At 40.9% G+C, this 19,334-nt stretch overlaps 1 protein-coding gene across 1 annotated transcript in view; it reads right to left on the reverse strand.

The window, feature by feature from the left end:
• Window positions 1-19,334, reverse strand: part of BOLL (boule homolog, RNA binding protein) — a gene marked incomplete at its 3' end in the record, with an annotated part of 80,780 nt that overhangs the window by 6,704 nt on the left and 54,742 nt on the right. The window contains exons 9-10 of the mRNA XM_084643493.1: window positions 16,129-16,257; window positions 14,435-14,533 (exon numbers count right to left, since the gene is read on the reverse strand). Coding sequence (XP_084499619.1) covers window positions 14,435-14,533; window positions 16,129-16,257 — 228 coding nt within the window. The remainder of the gene's footprint in view (window positions 1-14,434; window positions 14,534-16,128; window positions 16,258-19,334) is intronic.

Below are 19,334 nucleotides of genomic sequence, written 5' to 3' on the forward strand. Positions count from 1 at the left end.
ACTTTAAGTTTTCACAACCTTAAAAAAACCCACTGAATTAATTTCTACAGGCTTCCCTTGTTTTGTACACCTAACTGTAACTTAAAAGCCAAGTCACATTTGAAAAATATCAGCACACTAGGTTTAAAGTTATGACTGCTTGAAATCAGCCAACTGAACAAAAAGAGGTACAGACTCAAAACCATCTTAAAAAATATCAGGATGGTTCAAAATTTCAGGTGAGTTGTTTTGGGAGGCCTGGATTCAGTAGTCATTGGTGAAGGACAGCTGGGTTAAGGATTAGCTCCATTTATGGATGGCTCACAGATAAGGACAGCAGCATTCAGGCTATGTAAGTGTTTTAACCTGGATCAATTTGGTTTAACAAGTTGCACTACCCATATTAATTTTTAAAAAACAAAACTCAAAAACAAGGATTTTCCATGCAACCCCTCCCCCCAACCATTAATGCAATGATAAGGGTGGATAAACTAATGTTTAAAAGTTGGAAATACAAAGTGAAAGTTAAACGCTAAAACCATAACTTTGCCCCTTTGTTCTTAAACTTTAAAATACGGTCTCTCTTCATAACATTATACAGAAGAACCTCAGAGTTATAAAGACCCTGGGAATGGAGATTGTTCATAACTCTGAAATGTTTGAAACTCTGAACATTATGATTGTTCTTTTAAAAATGTTCAACTGAACTTTGACTTAAAACAGCTTTGAAATTTTACTATGCAGAAGAAAAATCTCATTTTAACTTTAAATGAAACAAGCACAGAAACAGTTCTCTTACCTTGTCAAACTTTAACTTTCCCTTTATTTTTTATAATTTACATTTACCTGTATTTGCTTTTTTTTTGGGTCTCTGCTACTGCTTGATTGTGTACTTCCAGTTCCAAATGAGGTATGTGGTTGACCAGTCAGTTTGTAACTCTTAGGTTCTACTGTATATTATTTGTAAAATATTTCACACAAAATAGATAACTTGTAATGTTTGCAGTGTTTTCCCCATTCTTGTATAATTATACTAGATTATGACAAACTAATTTTAATCTTTTGAATTAGGAACAAATTCTGAGAGCTGATGATCACCTACTGACTTCAATGGGAGTAACTGGTGTTCAGCAACTTAAGACATTTTATATGGCAGTTCCCTTTGCTAAAATATAGATTTCCCAATATCCATATAACTTATATCTAGCAAAATATTTTTCTTTCTTTCTTTCACACATGTTGTAAACCTTTAAACAGTGTTTTCCTGGATAGTTATAGTAACAGAATATATTACACCCAAAACCTATGTTGAAAGAACATTATTAATATTGCAAAGAAAAGCACTCTAAAGTTAGAAAATAAAATTGCTTTGCAAACTTAATTCAGCCCCCTTGTGCATATGTATTGCTATACAGTCTTTAATTAGATGACCACTAGAGCTGGCCAGAGAACAACAACTGAATTTTGTGGCAACTTTTTGAGGTTTCAAATTTTGTCTTTGTTCAGCACTGGAATGGAAATTTTTGTGAAATGGAATTGTGCTGAAACATCTGTTTTCAGATGAAAAAGGTCAAGTTTTTGATTTGGGCCTCTCTCTCTCACCCTCACCGCAGAGTCCAGAAACCCTACCATTGAAAATTTCACTGAAATAAATACATTTCCATTAAACATTTTGGCTACAACTAAAAGCATTTTTTGTCAAAAAATGTTTAGTTGGAAATGTTTCAACCATCTCTAATGTCCACATGCTATTTTTCTATAGGGCTATATCATTCCATGCACAGAACTGATTGTGCTCACTCAATGAGCAGCTATCAAATATTTTGTTTTCTTTGTTTAATATTTGGTCCCATCCATGCCTCATTTACTGAACTGTATCCAAACCCTTCTCTTAAGACAGAATTATTGAACTCCACATGTACTTTTCTATAGCACTCATCACCACAGTATCTAAGTCTTTCACAAATATTAATGAATTAATTTTCACAATAGGCCTGTGAGTTCCACATCCATCAATTTACACCCGCACAATTCATCAGCAGGGTTGGAACCTTTTGTTCTACCACACAGGCCTCTCCCACTTGAGCTAAGTAACTGACAGCAATAGTAGTGTCATCCTATATGTGGACCAGCAGTAGAAGAGGAAGGGACACTCTGCCAGTAGGTTTCAAATATATTTGCCAATAGCAAAGGAATGGTGAGACTTAGGAAGCCTGGGTTCCATTGCAGACTATGGCAGGGAGAGTCTCTAGTGGGCACAGGCTCTTCTGCACATACCCCCAAGCTTGATCCCTTTCTGATACATCCCTTTGAACCTGTCCCTATCCTGTCTCTCCCCCACTCCAGACTCCTCATTCCAATCTTTTTCCTCACCTAACCAGTTCCAGTCTCCACTGCCCTCAGTCTTCTCATCGCAGACCCACCTCTTTCCCAGCAAGCCCTTGTCTCCACCCTTATCCAGTCCCAGTCACCTTGCCCAGCCATTCCCAGTTCCCTCCTAACTGCCCTGGATCCTTACCCCTACTCTTTTTGCCTAGCTAGTCCAACTTCCCCCGTCCTGGCTCCTCATCTGATCTGTGTCTCAAACCTCACCCTAGCCTCCTCACCCACATGCCTCATCTTCACTGGCTCCCAGTCTCCATCCTTGGGCTCCTCATCCAATCTCAGTAGTATTGTTTCCCCCAGCCCCTTGTCCCAGTCTCTTTGCCCAAGCTGTCTCCGTTCTCTCCCATCACCCCGCCTCCAATGTCAGACTCCTGCCTCACCTTCTTCTCCCCAACCCACCAGTTTTCAAGTCCAGTCCCCCTCCAGCTTTTTATCCTCACCTTCTGCCTCCCAGTCATCCCCATTTCTATCCCAGTCTCCTTGCCCAGACAGTCACAGTCTCTGCTCCCAGCTCCAATTCCCAGTCTCTTCTCACCCCAATTCCCAGTCTCCCTCTCCTTCCACTTGTCACTACCCCAGTCCGGCTTTTTTCCTCAAGGCAATGGAATCAGGCAGCTTCCTCTTCCATGCTCTCTGGGTCCAGCAAGGGATAAATGGAGCACAGAAGAGAGTCTCCCTGCTTTCTGTTCAGGTGCCCAGACAGGGCACAGCCCACAGCAATCCAGAGCTGCAATTGCAGGGAAAATCCTGTTCAGCTCCAGGATGAAGTATGCGCAGTGTAGACAGAATCTTTGTGGAATTTGGCTGCTAAAATCTAAAGCTGTATCTACACTACAGACCTTAAAGCTGCGCTGCTGCAAGGTCTCTTGTGTAGCCTCTCTATGCTGGCAGAAGAGAGCTCTCCCACCAGCACCATTAAACCACCCCCAAAGAGCGGTGGTAGTTATGTTGGCAGGAGACTCTCTCCTGCCAACATAGCGCTGTCCACACTGGCATCTTTGTTGGTCCGGGGTGTTTTTTCCCCCACTCCTCTAAATGACAAAAGCTTTGCCAACAAAAGTGCAGTGTAAGACATAGCTAAGTCTCTACTGAGAATGTGTGAAGTGCAATTTTTCAAAGATTTATAACTAGGCCAAATTTTTTTGGGTGGATTTTCATGAATGGCAAAAGGCACATCTCTGACTCAAAGGTCACCTCCTGTGCCAAATTAAGTCCCTGTTCCAAAGCATGGTGGGCACTAAAGTTTTTTCAAAGGAAAGGTCACCAGAATTGTTTTAACATGGGCCAAACAACAGTTTTGCTACACATTACTGGAAAACCCTGAACCGTTTTGGCTGAAATTTTTCAAAAAAGTTCAGCCTGAGGCAGACACCTGGCATGGAAAATTTCAGCTCAAATGGTTAAAGCCTAGCAAAGTTATAATCAACAGAACACAGGGTCTTATAATGGGAATTGACATGGAAACCTTAAGAACAAGGTGCTACTATCACTGAATATAGCTGATATTTATTTATATTTTGTTTGTCCGTCTCTTAAATAGAAGCCTGTTTATTTCATATTTTCCAGGTACCCTATCCTAAATCTGTCTTTAAAAAGTCCAAATCATACCTTCTCTGAGCACTGGATATACTTTTAAAAAAATATTGAGCTTCCTTTTTGGACAGAGTCTGCTACCTTTCCTCATGCTGAACAGTATTTTACATCAGGAATAGTCCCATACAAATCAATGTGACTACTTCTTGAGTAAGACACTTACACACATGGGATAGCATATCAGATTTTTGAGTGCTTAGTTACCATTCTACTAAGTTTTTCTATAAAAAAAAAAAAACCCTAGATTTTTTTTTTTAAAAAAAAGAAACAGCTTCCTTCTCAAAATAAAGAGGATGGCTGTGTACTTGCAACTGAATATATAATTCCAGAGCATGAAATAATGTTAAAAATTAGAGGTGGGCACTCAAAATAGGATGGATGGAGAAAGGGATAGAGTGCTTACTAACAAAGGAGAAGAGAAACAGGATGTCAAAAAGTTTTAAATAGAATAATCTGGCAGTAAAAATGGCTCAATTTTAAATTTTCAACGTAAAGACAAGGTTTCAAAAATAAAAAATATTAAAATACTTTAAACAATCAATCATACTTTCAGGAAAAATAACTCAAAACATGCACAGAATCCTGGGAAGTTGGACTAGGAAGAAAAAACTGGTGGAGGAAAAATACGCAAGATTCACAGTCTCAAGGATGAATGATATGGATTACACAACTTGCTTTATAAAAATGGACAACTGGTTCAGATTAATAAAGGAACTGACACAAACATACAGCAGATTGGGCTGGTTATACTTTGGCACACTTGATACCTAACCAGTTTGCAACAATCAGGCATTGCAAAGAATGAACTGACCCTAAGTTTCACAATGGGCAGCCGCTAGCTGGTTCGCTGAAGATGGATCTTGGCCACGTGGGAAGGACTGGACAAGAAAATCAGTACATCTTGAGTAGAGCTGCCAAAATGGCTTAATAATGAATGCTCCACAATGTCTGTCAAGTAAAGAGAGAGAATATACAGATCAGAGAAACTGGAGGGAAAAACTAAGCTGAAATGAGAGCAGACTACAAATACAGAAAAAGAATAGATGGTAAAGAGAGTACAGAAGGAAACAATGTACAGATAGACAGAAGACATTTCCCTGAACCAACACACATTAATATGAAATGCATCAAAATTACTCAATGGAGTTCTAACAATATTTCTGTTCTACAGACTGAGACAAGCAGATTGTGTGGGGAGACAGAACCCATAAGTTATGTCCCCAGTGTCGTGAGAGACTGGTTGCGTAACCTTGAGCAAGACACTTATTTTCACTGTGCCTCAGTTTTCTCACCTGTAAAATGAGTATAATAATACTTACCCACATCAAAAGTATATTGTGAGGCTTAATTCAAATACTTTGAGATTTCTGGTAAAAAATGTTTTAAAAGTGCAGAGTATATATTAATGGCTACTGACTTTTTCACAATGCCCATCCCATGACTTCACCTTAAAAAATGCCACAATAAAATCATAGCCCTAATTATATTAACTATAAATAAAGCAAAGCATTTTGGTTCATTGGGGTTTTATTCCAAAGTCTGAAAGTCTTTTGAATTCAAATGAATTCTCAGAACAAACATGACTGAAAGGTCCAGGTATCTTTCCTGAACCCAAGGACACTCCACTCAGAGGTGAGTCATCTTCAGAGACAATTCTTGAAGAAGAAATGATCACCACACCTACAAGACTGACTAGCAGTACTTTCAGATTTCAGAATTGTTCTCTTGGAACAGGCACCTAGCTTAGTTCCAACATAAAAAGAATGATTTTGAATTATGAGTCCCATGCACAGCTTTGGAAATGTCAGAAATGGACACAGGTTTTCCACATAAAATGTAGAAGCTAACTTTGTCCTATTAGAAAAGGCTTTTAGACCATTTGGTAAAGGAACGCCTTGCCATAACAGCACTAAATGCAAAGTCTGATCTATTTAGACAATCTGTAGACTGAGATGGTTGCTTTTAGGGACAAATCTAAAAGGGATGCAAACAAGGCACAACCAGAAGTTATGGTCTTGATGCAGGAATCACATTGTGAAATGCAGGAAATCAGACTAGATGATTATAATGGGCCTTTTGGCCTTAAAATTATGAATCTATTATGGTAATTTGTGGAAGGACTTTGTCTTATCCATACAGCTCAATACTCCTAACATTCAGAGCGTAATTCTCCTTTCATTCATCTCCAGTTTAACTCCATTTATGGCATGGGAGTTGCTCCTAAGCTACATTGGTACAAAGTGAGAGAATGCAGCAACCTGATTTGTGCAGTGCCCAGATACCATAAAAATACATACAATATGTATGTATTGCACGTTTGATATGAGTTGCTCAAAGTCACTGTGCAGTAAACCCAAGTGCTCCTAATGTAAAGCAGAACTCATACATTATTGCAGTAAAGAGAGAATGACCTTCCAGACCTGCAGGCTTGGGTGCTAGAAGGGAAGGGTGGGAGGAGAGAGAGAGAGTGTGTGTGCATGCACAGGCAACCCCCACCCACCAGTCTGATGGTCCTGGAGTGTGCAACCCCACCCACCCACCTAACCCTCAGCCTAACCCTCCTTTTCCCCTCTGAGACCCTGCCCCCCCACACCTACTCAGCTCTCCTGGAGTCTGTCTCCCAATCCTCCTGGAACCTTTACCTTCCCACCCTACTTCTCACTTTACCCTCCCCACTGGCCCTCAGGTGATGGGTCTATCCTGTTTCCTGAATCTGGCCAGTCCCCAGCACCAGGAGGAACCACCCCACACTTTCTGCAGTCTGCAGGTGAGGGCCTGGCTGCCAGCCTGCAGCACAACACAGAACAGGTCACCAAGATACCAGCCAGCTGAACTATGGTATACTCACTCCCAGCAAGGTTTTAAAAAGTGGGGGCACATGGCCCCCCCCTGCTTTTTAATGGGTCTTTGCTCCTCCTCACCCGGTGCATATTCCTGCAAGGTGAAAAAACCAAGGCCATTTAAAAACAAAAGTAGTGGCAACTCCGATGTTCTGAACAACATGAATTAGAACTGTGGGTAGCTTATTTAAAACCCTAGAAAATTCTGAATCCACTGGTGAACTGAACTGGTTGTGACTGGACTACATTCAGTTCTGGGCTCCTAATTAGCTGAAAGATGTTGAGAAAATGAAGAGAGTTAAGAGAGAAGCTACAAAAATAGTGAGGGGATGGAAATAATTACATGTAAGGAAATATTAGGAGAGTTACATTTGTATAACTCTGGATTAAATAGCTGATATGGCCTATTCTAACAACAAAAAAAGAGAGATCCTCATGCTTAGAAATGCTCTGATTCAATTCTAGACAAAGCTAAAAATATGACTGCAGTCCTTAATTTTTTTTAACAGTATCTTAGAACAATCTCAGGCAGTAAAGAAAGCAAAATCCTTAAAAAAAAAAAAAAAAAAAAACAGAAAAACCTGCCTACCTTTGACAGCAAAATGACTTAACTTGCAAGATAAAAAGTTACTTTCCTGCAGAGAACTTACAAGTCATAATAAAGAGTGTTACCATCAGTATAAAAAAAAAATACAAAAAACCCCAAACCCAACCCACAAAACCCCAAAACAACATATGGTTGATTACACTGGCATCTGTTATACTTGATCGGCACATATGTCTCCATCTGGGGGCATCTGTCTCATCTAGAATCTAACTTAACAGCAGAGGCTTTATTCTAGAGGTTAACTTTTACACAACAATTTTTAATAAAGCAGATGAATATCATGTCAAAGAATGGTTCAGTAAAAAAGTGTAGAAAATAAGCATCTCACAAAAGTCATTTTTTAAAGCTTCTGTACACATGAAGTAGAAGGTAAACTGAATACTACAAGCATCATGATCATCATGACACTTAATGGTATGGGGCATACATGATCAGGATTTAATGAAATATCACACCTCCAATTTACTTTACCGATGCCAGTAACATTGATGAAGATGCTTACTATGTATAAAAATATAAAAAAGAGTTACGAAGATGAGCTACAGAAAGAAAAGGGAGATGTTTCTTGAGTGTATGAATCACTCCTACAAGTAGTATTCTTCACAGATTCATACTTAGCCTCTGACTTTTTTATTCTAGCTCCCTAATTTTAATTCAAGACTATATTTAATGCTCTAGCCCCCTCTACTGGAAATCTCTAATGAATATAGGTCTTCCATTAATGGGAGATTTTTCAGAATTTTTAAATTTCCTATTTACAAGGAAGTCCACCGTGCAGAGCAATGAAAGGGAACTCACACACATATATAAAAGGATTGGCTGTGTTTATCACATTGTTTATAAAATGGAGGTGAATTCTGGAGCTGGAGGTGTTTCTATAAGGATTCCTTGGAGGCAGCTTGGTGCTCGCCTGGAGTGAGCTGTAATACCCCAAGAGGGGGGAAGTTTTGCTATTTTGTAGCATTCTCAGATGCATCCCAAAACCCACTTAAAAATCCCCTGAGGATATGGCTTGTTCATGCCATCTTTCTGCTATGGCTTTGGTTCTTTGGAGGCAGAACACCAGGGTACTCCTGCCATCAAGGGAGTGAAGTGTCCTGTCTTTGGGAAAAGCATGGGGTTTTGAGAAGAATACAAGTAAGTGATTGATGTGGAACTCAGTTACAATCTATAACCCAAGGGAAATTTTCTCTTTGTGGAATACTGTATAAGGAGAGTCTGCTATCATGGCTGCTAGCTCACTGACCCTCCTGGCCAAAGTGATGGCCACTAAGAGTGCCACTTTCATGGACAGATGGGTCATGGCACGTTGCCAAAGGTTCGAAAGGTGGACCTGTGAGTGGTGACAGGAAAAGATTGAGATCCTATTGAGGTATAGGTTTAATGACCGGTGGGAAAGTCCTGATCAAGCCCTTCATAAATTGCACAGTAGCCAGGTATGTAAAGACAGAAAGTCCCCCTACTGGAGGGAGAAAAGCACTAATTGCTGCTACGTGTACTTCCAGTAAACTCAGGGCCAGACTTGAAGATTTTAAGGAAAGGAGATAGTCTAGACTAACTGGAATACACACAGCACCTAGTGAATGTTGGTGGGAACATACCCAGGCCAAAAAACGCCGCCAGGTAGCATGTTCTAGTAGAATCTTTTCTACTTTAGTTACTTCCGGAACGCAGGGTGGATGGGTGGGAGCATGAGTGTTCTATTTCCAATGCCTATCCAAATACAAGGCTGTGAAGTGGAGTGAGCACAGGTTGGGGTGCTTGATCTCCATTCCCTCTCCCCCATCCTGAGTTAGGAGATCCTGAAACAGGTGGATCCTGATAGTGTGCGCATCATTAGAATTCCATGAACCAGAACTGTCTGGCCCAGTAGGGTGCTAGGAGGATGATGGTGGCTCTGTTGCAGCAGATCTTCCATACAACCTGTGGTAGCAGAAGGATGGGAGGAAAGGTGTATCTGATCCAGAGGAGCCTATGGCTCCCCTGGAACAATACCCAGAGAGCTTTTTGTTAATCTGGGGTGCAAAGAGGTCCCCCAACGGAGTTCCCCACTGTGAGAATATATTAGTTAGAACTGTGTAGTGGATCTCCCATTTGTAGTCTGCAGATAAGCACCTGCTCACCTTGTTTGTCAGGGAGGTGTGGACATCCAGCAGGTATGTAGCCTGTATTGTAATGTGGTTTCTGATACACCAGTTCCAAAGTCTGATTGCTTCCAGGCAGAGGAGCTACAGGTGATATGAACCTTGCCTCGCCACTAGGGGGAAGATCACCTGCATACTCAGGAGTGGTGAGCATTGTATGCTTAATGTGTGTATTCTGTTTAGGTAACTGTTAATAAATAGAGGTTAAGGATATTATTGTGTAAGGCTCTTTCACTAGGAAAAGACCCGGTAGAGCCCTGAGTCCACCAGGAATGGCTGTTAGCCATGAGCACATGGAGGGGTAGAGCCTGGAACCCAGAGAGGAGTAAATTTGGGTCCCTTACTTCCTGAGCACCCAAAAGAGAGAGTAGTGGTGGCGAGAGACCTAAGTTGTGCAGGTAACAGTCTTTTTTGGGGATTAGGAAATATGGGGAGAAGAACCCTCTCCCTTGGTCCTGAGGTGGGACGCACTCTATCAACCCCCAGAATACAAGGAATTCCACCTCTTACTGAAGACTCCGTTGGTGAGAGTGGTTCCCAAAGGGGGATCAGGAAGGCGGCTGCTGAAGAGGGAAGAAAAGAAACTCTATGAAGTATCCCTGGTAGTCTCCAGGACCCAACTCTGTCTGGTGATCTTGTTCCAGCTGAGGGCGAATGAAGTAAGACATCCTCCAAAGATGACAGGAGAGGAAGTTGATGGCATCATTGGTGATACGCGAGTCTTGACATGCATGTCAAAAATGGCCTTTGGGCTGTGGTTGGAAATAAGTGGAGGGATCTGAGGAACGGGACCTCTGAATCCTCTGTCATTTATGCAGACTCAGGTGGATGCTAGTAATATGCAATGTGTGAAGGGGGTGGTCATGGTCTAAAGCAGTGTTTTTCAAAGTTCGGGTCATGACCCAGAACTGGGTTGCAGCATGTAAGGCACTGGGTCTCCTTCCTCAGCACCCAGGGACCCTATCAGCACTGCTGACTGGGACGTTAAAAGTCCCGTCGGCGGTGCTGCCCAGCTAAGGCAGGCTAGTGTTTACCTGTTCCGACACTGCGCTGTGCCCTGGAAGAGGCCAGCAGTGGGTCCAGCTTCTAGGCAGGGGGGCCATCAGGCTCTGTGCACTGCCCCGAGCACCGGCACATGGGAGCTGGGGGTGGTGGTGCATGCGGGCGAGAGCCATGTGGAGCCTCTTGCACACCTCTGCCTAGGAGCTGGACCTGCTGCTGGCCACTTCCAGGGCACACTGCAGCCTGCAGTGCCAGGACAGATGGGAAGCCTGCCTCTGCACCCTGGCTGTGCTGCTGACTGGGAGCCGCCGGAGCTAAGCCCGGGCCCCAACCCTGTGCCCCAATCCCCTGCCCCAGCCCTGAGCCCCCCAAACCCAGAACCCCTTCCTGCACCCCAAACCCTTCATCCCTGGCCCCACCCCAGAGCCTGCACCCCTAGTCCAGAGCCCTGATCCTCCTCCCAGGCAACCCCCTGCCCCAACCCTGAGCCCACACCCCAAATTTCCCCTCCCACACCCTCATCCCCAGCTCCATTGGGTCACAGGCATCAACAATTTTCTTCAACTGGGTCCCCAGAATAAAAGTGTGAAAACCACTGGTCTAAAGGGCTGTCTCTAGTGTTTCCTCCGGGGGATGGAGTGTAAATTCCCAGGGATCACAGAGTGGATTTTGAATCCTTTAGAGAACGCAGGGATTTATACATCTTTTCATTAAAAAGGTTGGACTCATCAAAAGGGAAGTCGTAGATGGTGGACCTCTCTAGAAAAGCCTGACAACTGGAGCCTCAAGTCCCTTTGCATGACCAGCCCTGTGGCTAAATTTCTGGAAACTGAGTTCTTTCTGTAGCTACCTGTATCATCACCAAGTTAGGGGCAGGATGGGAAAACAAAAAGTCAGCTCCTTTGGCAGGAACAAAATATCATCTTTTGGCTCTTTCTGGTGTTGGAACACAAGATGCTGGTGTGTGCCAAACTGCTCTGGCCAGTTCCAATATAGCCTTGTTAACTGGAAGGGCCACCCTGGTCGGTCCTTGCACTTGCAAAGTCCAAGAGTTGGTGTTGAGAGTGCTGGACCTCTTCAAATAGGACCTGTGGACCATTAGTGACCCATTGCAACAGCTCCTGATACTAATGGTGGAAGTTGATGAAGGAGTGATGGCATTGTCTGGAGATGATGAGGAAGCCCCCTCAGAACCGGTTCCAGCTCTTCCTCTTTGTACCCTAATGGAACTAGCTGACGAGAGGAGTGGAGCAGTACAATTCCTGAGAGAGGTCTGGTCACCTGCCATGGGGTCCCAAAGGCCCCAATAAGGCCTCAAGGAGGGATCCATTGGCCATGGTGGCCCCCCGGGCAAACAGTACCAGCTCCCTTTGGGGGCGGGGGGGTTATATCCAGAGGGATGGTAAGAACAGCTTGTCAGGGCTCCTGTGCCTTACTGGAGATACCGGTGCAGCTGTCTCCTCTGATTCCTTCAATTCCAAGTTTGCAGTGGTGGTTCCATCAGTACTGGGCGCTCCTGCCCGATGGGTGGAGATGTAACTGCTCCTGGGACATCAGTAACGATCACACTCTGGGATAAGAATGTCCCTCAGGAGGAGAAGGCCTGAAAGGAGTGGAGATTGCGGGGAGGAGAGGAATATATCCTATGGTGTACTAAGGTCTCCGTATGGCCGAGAGTCTGGGGAGTTCCAGCAGAAACACCTGAAGGATGAGGCTTGTCTGTCACAGCCGGTCGGTCTTTGAATAAACAAGGTTGTACCAATGATGTATCTGGACCTGTAATTGTAGATGAGACTGAAGAGTGTATGTCTTTCCACTTCAGTCCTGAAGGTCTTCGGCGGAGCCAGTTCCCTGGGTTCCATATGTGACATCTCACCCAAGCTGGACCGGCTAAGGAAGGAAACGCGTTTCTTATGGACAATCCTCTGTGAGGATCTGTCCTTACGCCCATGAGATTGCCCCTTACTGTCATGGGAAGTCTTGTAGGAGGAATCCTTGGGCTTTGGTGCTAAAGGTTCTTCTCCAAGGCCTGTGCTTGGAGAGGCACGGCTGGTTGGTTGAGGCTGATGTACACAGAGGGAGGGTATTCCAGGCCCAGGTCAGAGCGAGGACTCAGTCTCCTCCATTAGGAACATTTTTAGTTAGAACTCTGATCTTTCTAATTCTGGGTGGAAAGCATTGACAGATACTGCACTTCAAAGACATACGTGCGTCGTACAGGCATCATTGATGATTGTCACTGAGGAGAAGGAGCGAGAAGATATAATTTTTGAATCCCAGGATTCTGGGCATAGTCCTGGGACCGGGGAGCATTTTCCCTGAATGGCGGGTGACGGAACTATCTTATACTAACTATAACTACTAAGCTAAGATATAAAAACTATTTACGAAGAGTTTATTTTACAGGTTATGCACGGAGTGAAGGATGACACAATTCTGACTCGGGTCATGTGCTGATAAGCAGGAACTGAAGAGGCATCTACCCACACTGCCTCTTTTATCCTCGGTCGGGAGCACGAGGGAAGCTACTGAGCATGTATGGGTCAACGAATATTGCATTGAAGAATTTCTGGACTCGGGCACATGGCATGCATGCGTATCCCACATGTAGAATACACAAAGGGATCATCACTCAACAAACATACAATTATTTTAATCTTTCATTAACTGATGTTTGTTCTGAGTTTTGATGATGTAAGGTGCTATTATGTTTTCACAGAAACACAGGAACAGTCATACCAAATCAGATCAGTGATCCCTTTAGTTCCATACCCTTGTTTCTGACCGTGGCCAGTCCCAGACGTTTCAGAGGAAAAGTAAGAAACCTCAAAGTGGACAATTAAAGACTAACCTGCCTTAAGGATAAATCCCTTCCTAACCCCAGAAAGTTAGTGGCTGCTTTATGCTTTGAAGCACAAAGGGTTATACCACATCTAATTTGTCTTTAAACCTATCCAGCACAACTGTGGATGATCTCATTAGCCATACAATGTTTATTACTTTTTGCATTACAACTAAACTCTTGGCCTCAATGATATTTAGTTCCACAGGTTAATAATACAGTATGTAAAAAAGTATTTCCTTTTCCTTCTGTTTTAAATCTATTTTTCAATTTCATTGGATAGCCCCTTGTTTTTGTTTTCTATACCATTCATTATTGGGGGAGCTGGTATTTATCCCCTAAATTAAGTTGCCTAACATACTTTGCATTATGAAGGATTCTTGTGACCTTTTCTTTGAGATGATCTCACAGCTCATTTGTTTGTAGGAGTCCTTTGATATTTGGAAGGGGGAAATACCCTCAGGCTAAAGCAGCGCCTGCTTTTTGTTAACATCCTGAAAATATGCTAGAATATTAAAGGCATGATTTTGTCATACAGAAGCTGTGCTTGTCTGTCCCTCTCTCAGCAAGTTCAGCTATATATTTTAAAATTCTATTTTTAATTATTATTTCAGTCAACTTTCTCCTAGAGAAGTAAGGATCACTAGTCTATAAGTCCCTGTACCATCCCTAAAGTCTTTTTTAAAGATAAGTACTGCCATTTGTTAACCTTTAGTCCTCTGGAATAGCAGCTGATCTTCATAAGAGGTGGCATATTTTTTAAATTTCTTCAGATAACCTCCATCTTCAGAAATCCTGGTGATTTGTTACTTTTTAATTTATCAATTATTTCCAGCTCTTCCTCATTTGACACCTTATTTTCTGACTGTCTCATAGTTATTACCTGAATCGAATAATTCCAAGGTGGGTATCTCCCCAACATCCTCTGTGGTGAAAACTAATGCAAAGAAATAGTTAGTTCCTCTGCAACATTCTTGTCCTCCTTACTTACCACCTGGCAGTACGTAAGACCAAAAGAAAAGAAAAAGACTACAGAGCTTACTTTAACTGGCTCAGGCTGCATCACAGGTGTTGGCATAGCTATGGCACTCTGGGCATAAACTTGGTGATATGCTGCTTGAACTCCATGATCAGAATATGGCTGTCAAAAAAAAAACCAAACATTTTTTATAGGAAGATTTTTAAGAGTACAAAAGCATGCTCTACATTTGTATGTTTTTGTAAGCTCTCTTATGATTTAAACCGCTAAAAATTGTGGACTAAGTTAACCTGACTACCTATCATTAATCAAGGATTTTTTTTAATTTATTTTTTCCCCCATTGCAGAACAGGTTTTGGTAAATCACTTAATATTGCACACTTGTTTATCAGTGCCACCCACCTTTCTTCCTAACGTGGAAGCCCATTAAAGAGATTAATTTCTGTACTATGAATTCAGTTTACTCATAACTGTAAAGGAACAGTATATAAATGTATTATATTAATATTGAAACTCCGTAACCAATATTTTCAGCTCGTTTTAAAAATTTACTCAGGAAAGATGCAGAATGCTTTTTTCTTCAACAGGTGTATTGTATGCATGTAGCTTCCCCCAATATCAATAGACTATATACCTGTGGATTGAAGGCATGATACAGCCATGTTTTCCTAAATTAATTCTGGTTTTATTTGTAGTTGATCTGCCTCCTAAAATTTCTTTGTACATAATTGGTAACCTTCTGATTCATGCACAATTGGTAGAGCATGCAAGATAAATATAAAATTAGCCAGCAAAGGAGCAGTGTGTGCAGTTGCATAGGAATGTCAATATACATTTGTTTTAGAGAAAAAAAAAGTGCAGGCTTCTGCATATACTGTTTGTCATTTGCTATAATTTTTAGTGAAAAATACTTGACTTCACCCCCCCCCTCCCCATAGTCCTTCTAGCTGCTTTAGTGATTAATTCTTTTAATGAAAGAATACTATGCCAATATATCAAAATAATTGTACAGGTCTTTTGCCGTAGCTCCATTTTCAGTAAAACATATTGCTATATTTTCCTTCCACTTCTTATATATTCAATTACTAACAAATGGTTTTATCAGAAATTTTCTAATACTTTCTCTCCAATCTAAAAATTAACAATTTTTGGAAAAAAAAAGACTGCAAAAAAAAGGATTGCTGTTGACTAAGAAGTAAAGATTCATATGCACAAAACAGCAGAAAAGATTTAATTTTTAGAACCTGGAAAACCTTACGATTCTAATCCCCAGAATTGTCAAACACCACGTTCCTCCACAGAAAAGTATTCCAGCGAATTTATATTCTTAGAAGCATTCAGATCAGACTATAACCATTCAACAGTCCTAACAAGCAGTTCAGTCTGGATTTATTCATTTTGAACTGTTAGCGTGAATGTGGAACTAGCAGAAACATTTAACCTAGTCCTCCCACTGCTGCCCACAATCCAGTGGCAGCCTTTCAAAATATTTCAAAATCCAGTGTTTCTGCTAGGAAGCCGTGCCAGGAATTCTGAGAGAGGTAACCAAGAGGCACTGCGATTGCAATGACTTAAAACAATACTAGTGTGGGCATGGAGAAAAAGTGCAAAGGGTTGTAAACTTCTGCATGGCTGATGTAGTTGCACTGAATTGTTTGTACTTAAATTGGTTCTGTTTAACTGGTTCAAATAAAAAATGTTCAAGTTTCTATTGCATATAAGTATATATATTGTATATAAAAGTTCCATGAAAGTACCTCTGGAACTGCAGCTTCCATTAGAGAGAAAGGAGGAGGTACACATCCACTGTCCTGTGCAATTTCTAGTGGCTGATAAATAACTTCAGAAGGGTGAAGATAAAAGAATGAGGTTGAAGAGGCAGGAGACTGAAATAAAACAAGATTTAGTACACGTTACTGAACTGTGCCAGTGGTAAGCAACACCAAACTAAAGACTTAAATAACTGACACTGAATTTTAGGCAACTTAAAAAAATATTTAAAAGTTTTAGATACTACATTTGGCTTCGACTCCCCTTGCTATTTTTGTGTTTTTACAATCAAATTTTCTTCTTTTAAAAATGTCTCTCCTCTGCTTTGTGAAGAGCTGACGCAAACAAAAGGGAAAAGTAACCGACCGACCATACAGGGGAAATAATTAAGATGATTTTACATGAAGTTCTGTCAAAAGCACTCAGTCAACAAACTGTAAAAATAAATATTCTCCTCATTCAGTTATAGTAATCTTATATACTACTGTAAAAAAATTAAAAATTAAAGTTTGCACATACAAGTATGAATTTTAAAATTGATGGTGTTGCTTTAACATTTTAATCCCAGGGCAATTTGGTAGAAAAGAAGAAAGAGAAAACACAAAAGTCAGAAAGCAAGAGAGAGTAAGAAAGTTTTCTAAGCACATTCAAAGTGAACTGATGTACTTTTAAAAGTAACTAAAATATAAAAAGTTGTTTAAGATTCCAAATCCATAACTGAAGAAATATATAAACTTAAAATATATTTAAAAACACATTATTAAAGGAAATTGAAAGGTTGTTTTTTTTAAAATCCCTGCAAAAATTTGATAGTTTTCTGTTTTTCCTGCAATAGTTAACAAAAAAAAACCCCAAACAACTGAAGTAGAAGAGGAAATATTGCTTTGTGTACTCGTGACATCATACATTCCCACAATAAAAATACAAAAACCTGAATACCAGTTGTGGCGTTTAAATAGGAAATAAAGCAATTTTCAAGTATTTTTTTTTAAACTTATCCATTTGTTATTTTTAGGTCTACCCATGCATAGTGTTAATCTTTTAGGATATTATGAAGGTATTGATAAAGACTTAAGTTAAAATTGTGTTGAGATTTACACTTAAAGCAGGATGAACATTCCTGCATTCCACACTCTAACGACTAAATTTAGTCTTCAAATTTACCATCACAACTCTTCAGAGAACAAGTTAATTTTATCCCCCCACACATTTAAAAAACAAAAGGAAACTCCCTCCACAAAAAAATGTTATTAAGTTAGTTAAGGTTGCATTTCCTATGAATGCAATTACTACCTTACCAAACATTAGATTTCACAGCCTAACAACAAATTCACTTTAATTTTTAGCATAGAACCACTCACAATGCACATATGTACGCAAAACCATAATTCTATCCTACTATCTCATGTAAAATATTACATGTATCTATAAATTAACAATCTTGCTTAGTTCGTCAAGCACTGTGTAAGTTTGTGGTGCTAAACTAAGTGTCCAGTCTTGTAAATATTTAATTACATGAGTGAAAATTTTCATAATTGGAACAAGTCTTAACTTTGCACACATGCCCTAAAAAGCTTAAAATTATTGGCTCTCAGCCTGCATGAAGCTCAACAAGCACAAACTCCTGTGCCTATACTGTACTCCATAAAAGCGTAGCTATCCATGCTTACTGATTCTGATGAAGGATCAGGGCATTGAAAAGTTTGTATTTATTACAATGTTTTTTCAGCTCAACTTTAGCAATAAGATACCATGAATAATTTTTGGGTTTTGTTGACGTGGCTGAATCATAAAACAAATAATTGAACTGGTGTAAAAAATTTCCTCACACATATCCTCACAAAAAAACTTCAGATAAAATAAAAAAAGACATAAAATGTTTTCAGTTTGGCCTAGATCTGTTATTAATCGAGAGAACTTTAAAAAAACAAAGACCATTACAAAGAGAGTCCTGTTTCATGTTCCCCCAAGATTGTATCATGTGATGGTCAGCTGTTCCAATCTTGCTGGCTTGTCTTGTATGAAACAACACGAGATTTAGTTCCATCTTGGAAAAGGGGACTTTTGTCTTGCAATTCTTCATAGATGTAAGCGGGTCCTTAAGAGGGAGTCTGAAATTTGTAAGCCCCAATGAAAATGGCATTCTTCAGACTCCACTTGCATTGGTATATTTGCTTTAGGCTTACCCAACTGGTGACTGAGTTCAGTAACTCTTCGATATGAATAGCTTTTATATTAGTAGCTTCCACTACAGTGCACAGTGGAGAGAAGATCTCTGGGAATAGAACTGGTCTTCTCTTCTTTTTCTTATTTGTACATGCCACTGCTGTAGTGCTGTCATATTACTAGGACAAGCTTCTGGGAGGCTCTGACAGTTTGGAGGATATGTCTGTGTCAACTTATGAATTTCAGCTTTGGCTTGTGAACACCGTTTCTATTTGTAAGAAGACGTAACTCACCCTCTTCAATAACTGTGGTTCTTCAAGATGTGTGTCCCTATGGGTACTTCATGCTAGGTGCGCTTGCGCCCACTGCACCTTTGATCAGAGATTTCACATAGCAGTTTCCGTTAGGCTCATGCATGCACGTTACTCAGTCTTGTGCATCGCACCATTGTTATATAGGACCGCATGGGCCAAAATGCCCTCAATTCCTTCTCAAGCTTCATGACAGATAATTCCAAAGACAAAGGAAAGGAGTATGGGTAGTGGAGCACACACAGGGACATGCATCTCAAAGAACCACAGTTCCTGCACAGAGTGAGTAGCCATTTCTTCTTTGAGTAGTGTCCCTAGGGGTGCTTCACTCCAGATGGCTACTGAGAAGTTCCCCTTAAGGAGGAGGGGGCTTTGGAGTGAGTCCAATACAGAAGAAAGACCAGCAGAGCCAAATACAGCATCGGAAGCGGAGTCATGAGTTCATGCATAATGCTCAGCAAAGATATATATATATATATAGAGAGAGAGAGAGAGAGAGAGATCCAAGTCGCAGCTCTACGTATCTCAATAATGGGAACATTTTTCAGAAAGGCTACTGAAATAGAAATGGACCTTGTAGAAAGTGTTTGTATGTTCGAGGGTGCTTGGAGATTGCAAGGTTGGTAGCAACAATGAATATAGTCGGATATGCACCTAGAGAGTCTTTGTTTATAAATTGCTGACCCTTTTGATCTGTCTTCAATTGAGACAATTTG

Source organism: Lepidochelys olivacea (assembly GCF_965140295.1).
Source record: "Lepidochelys olivacea isolate rLepOli2 genome assembly, chromosome: 11".
In the NCBI taxonomy this organism is placed as follows: Eukaryota; Metazoa; Chordata; order Testudines; family Cheloniidae; genus Lepidochelys; species Lepidochelys olivacea.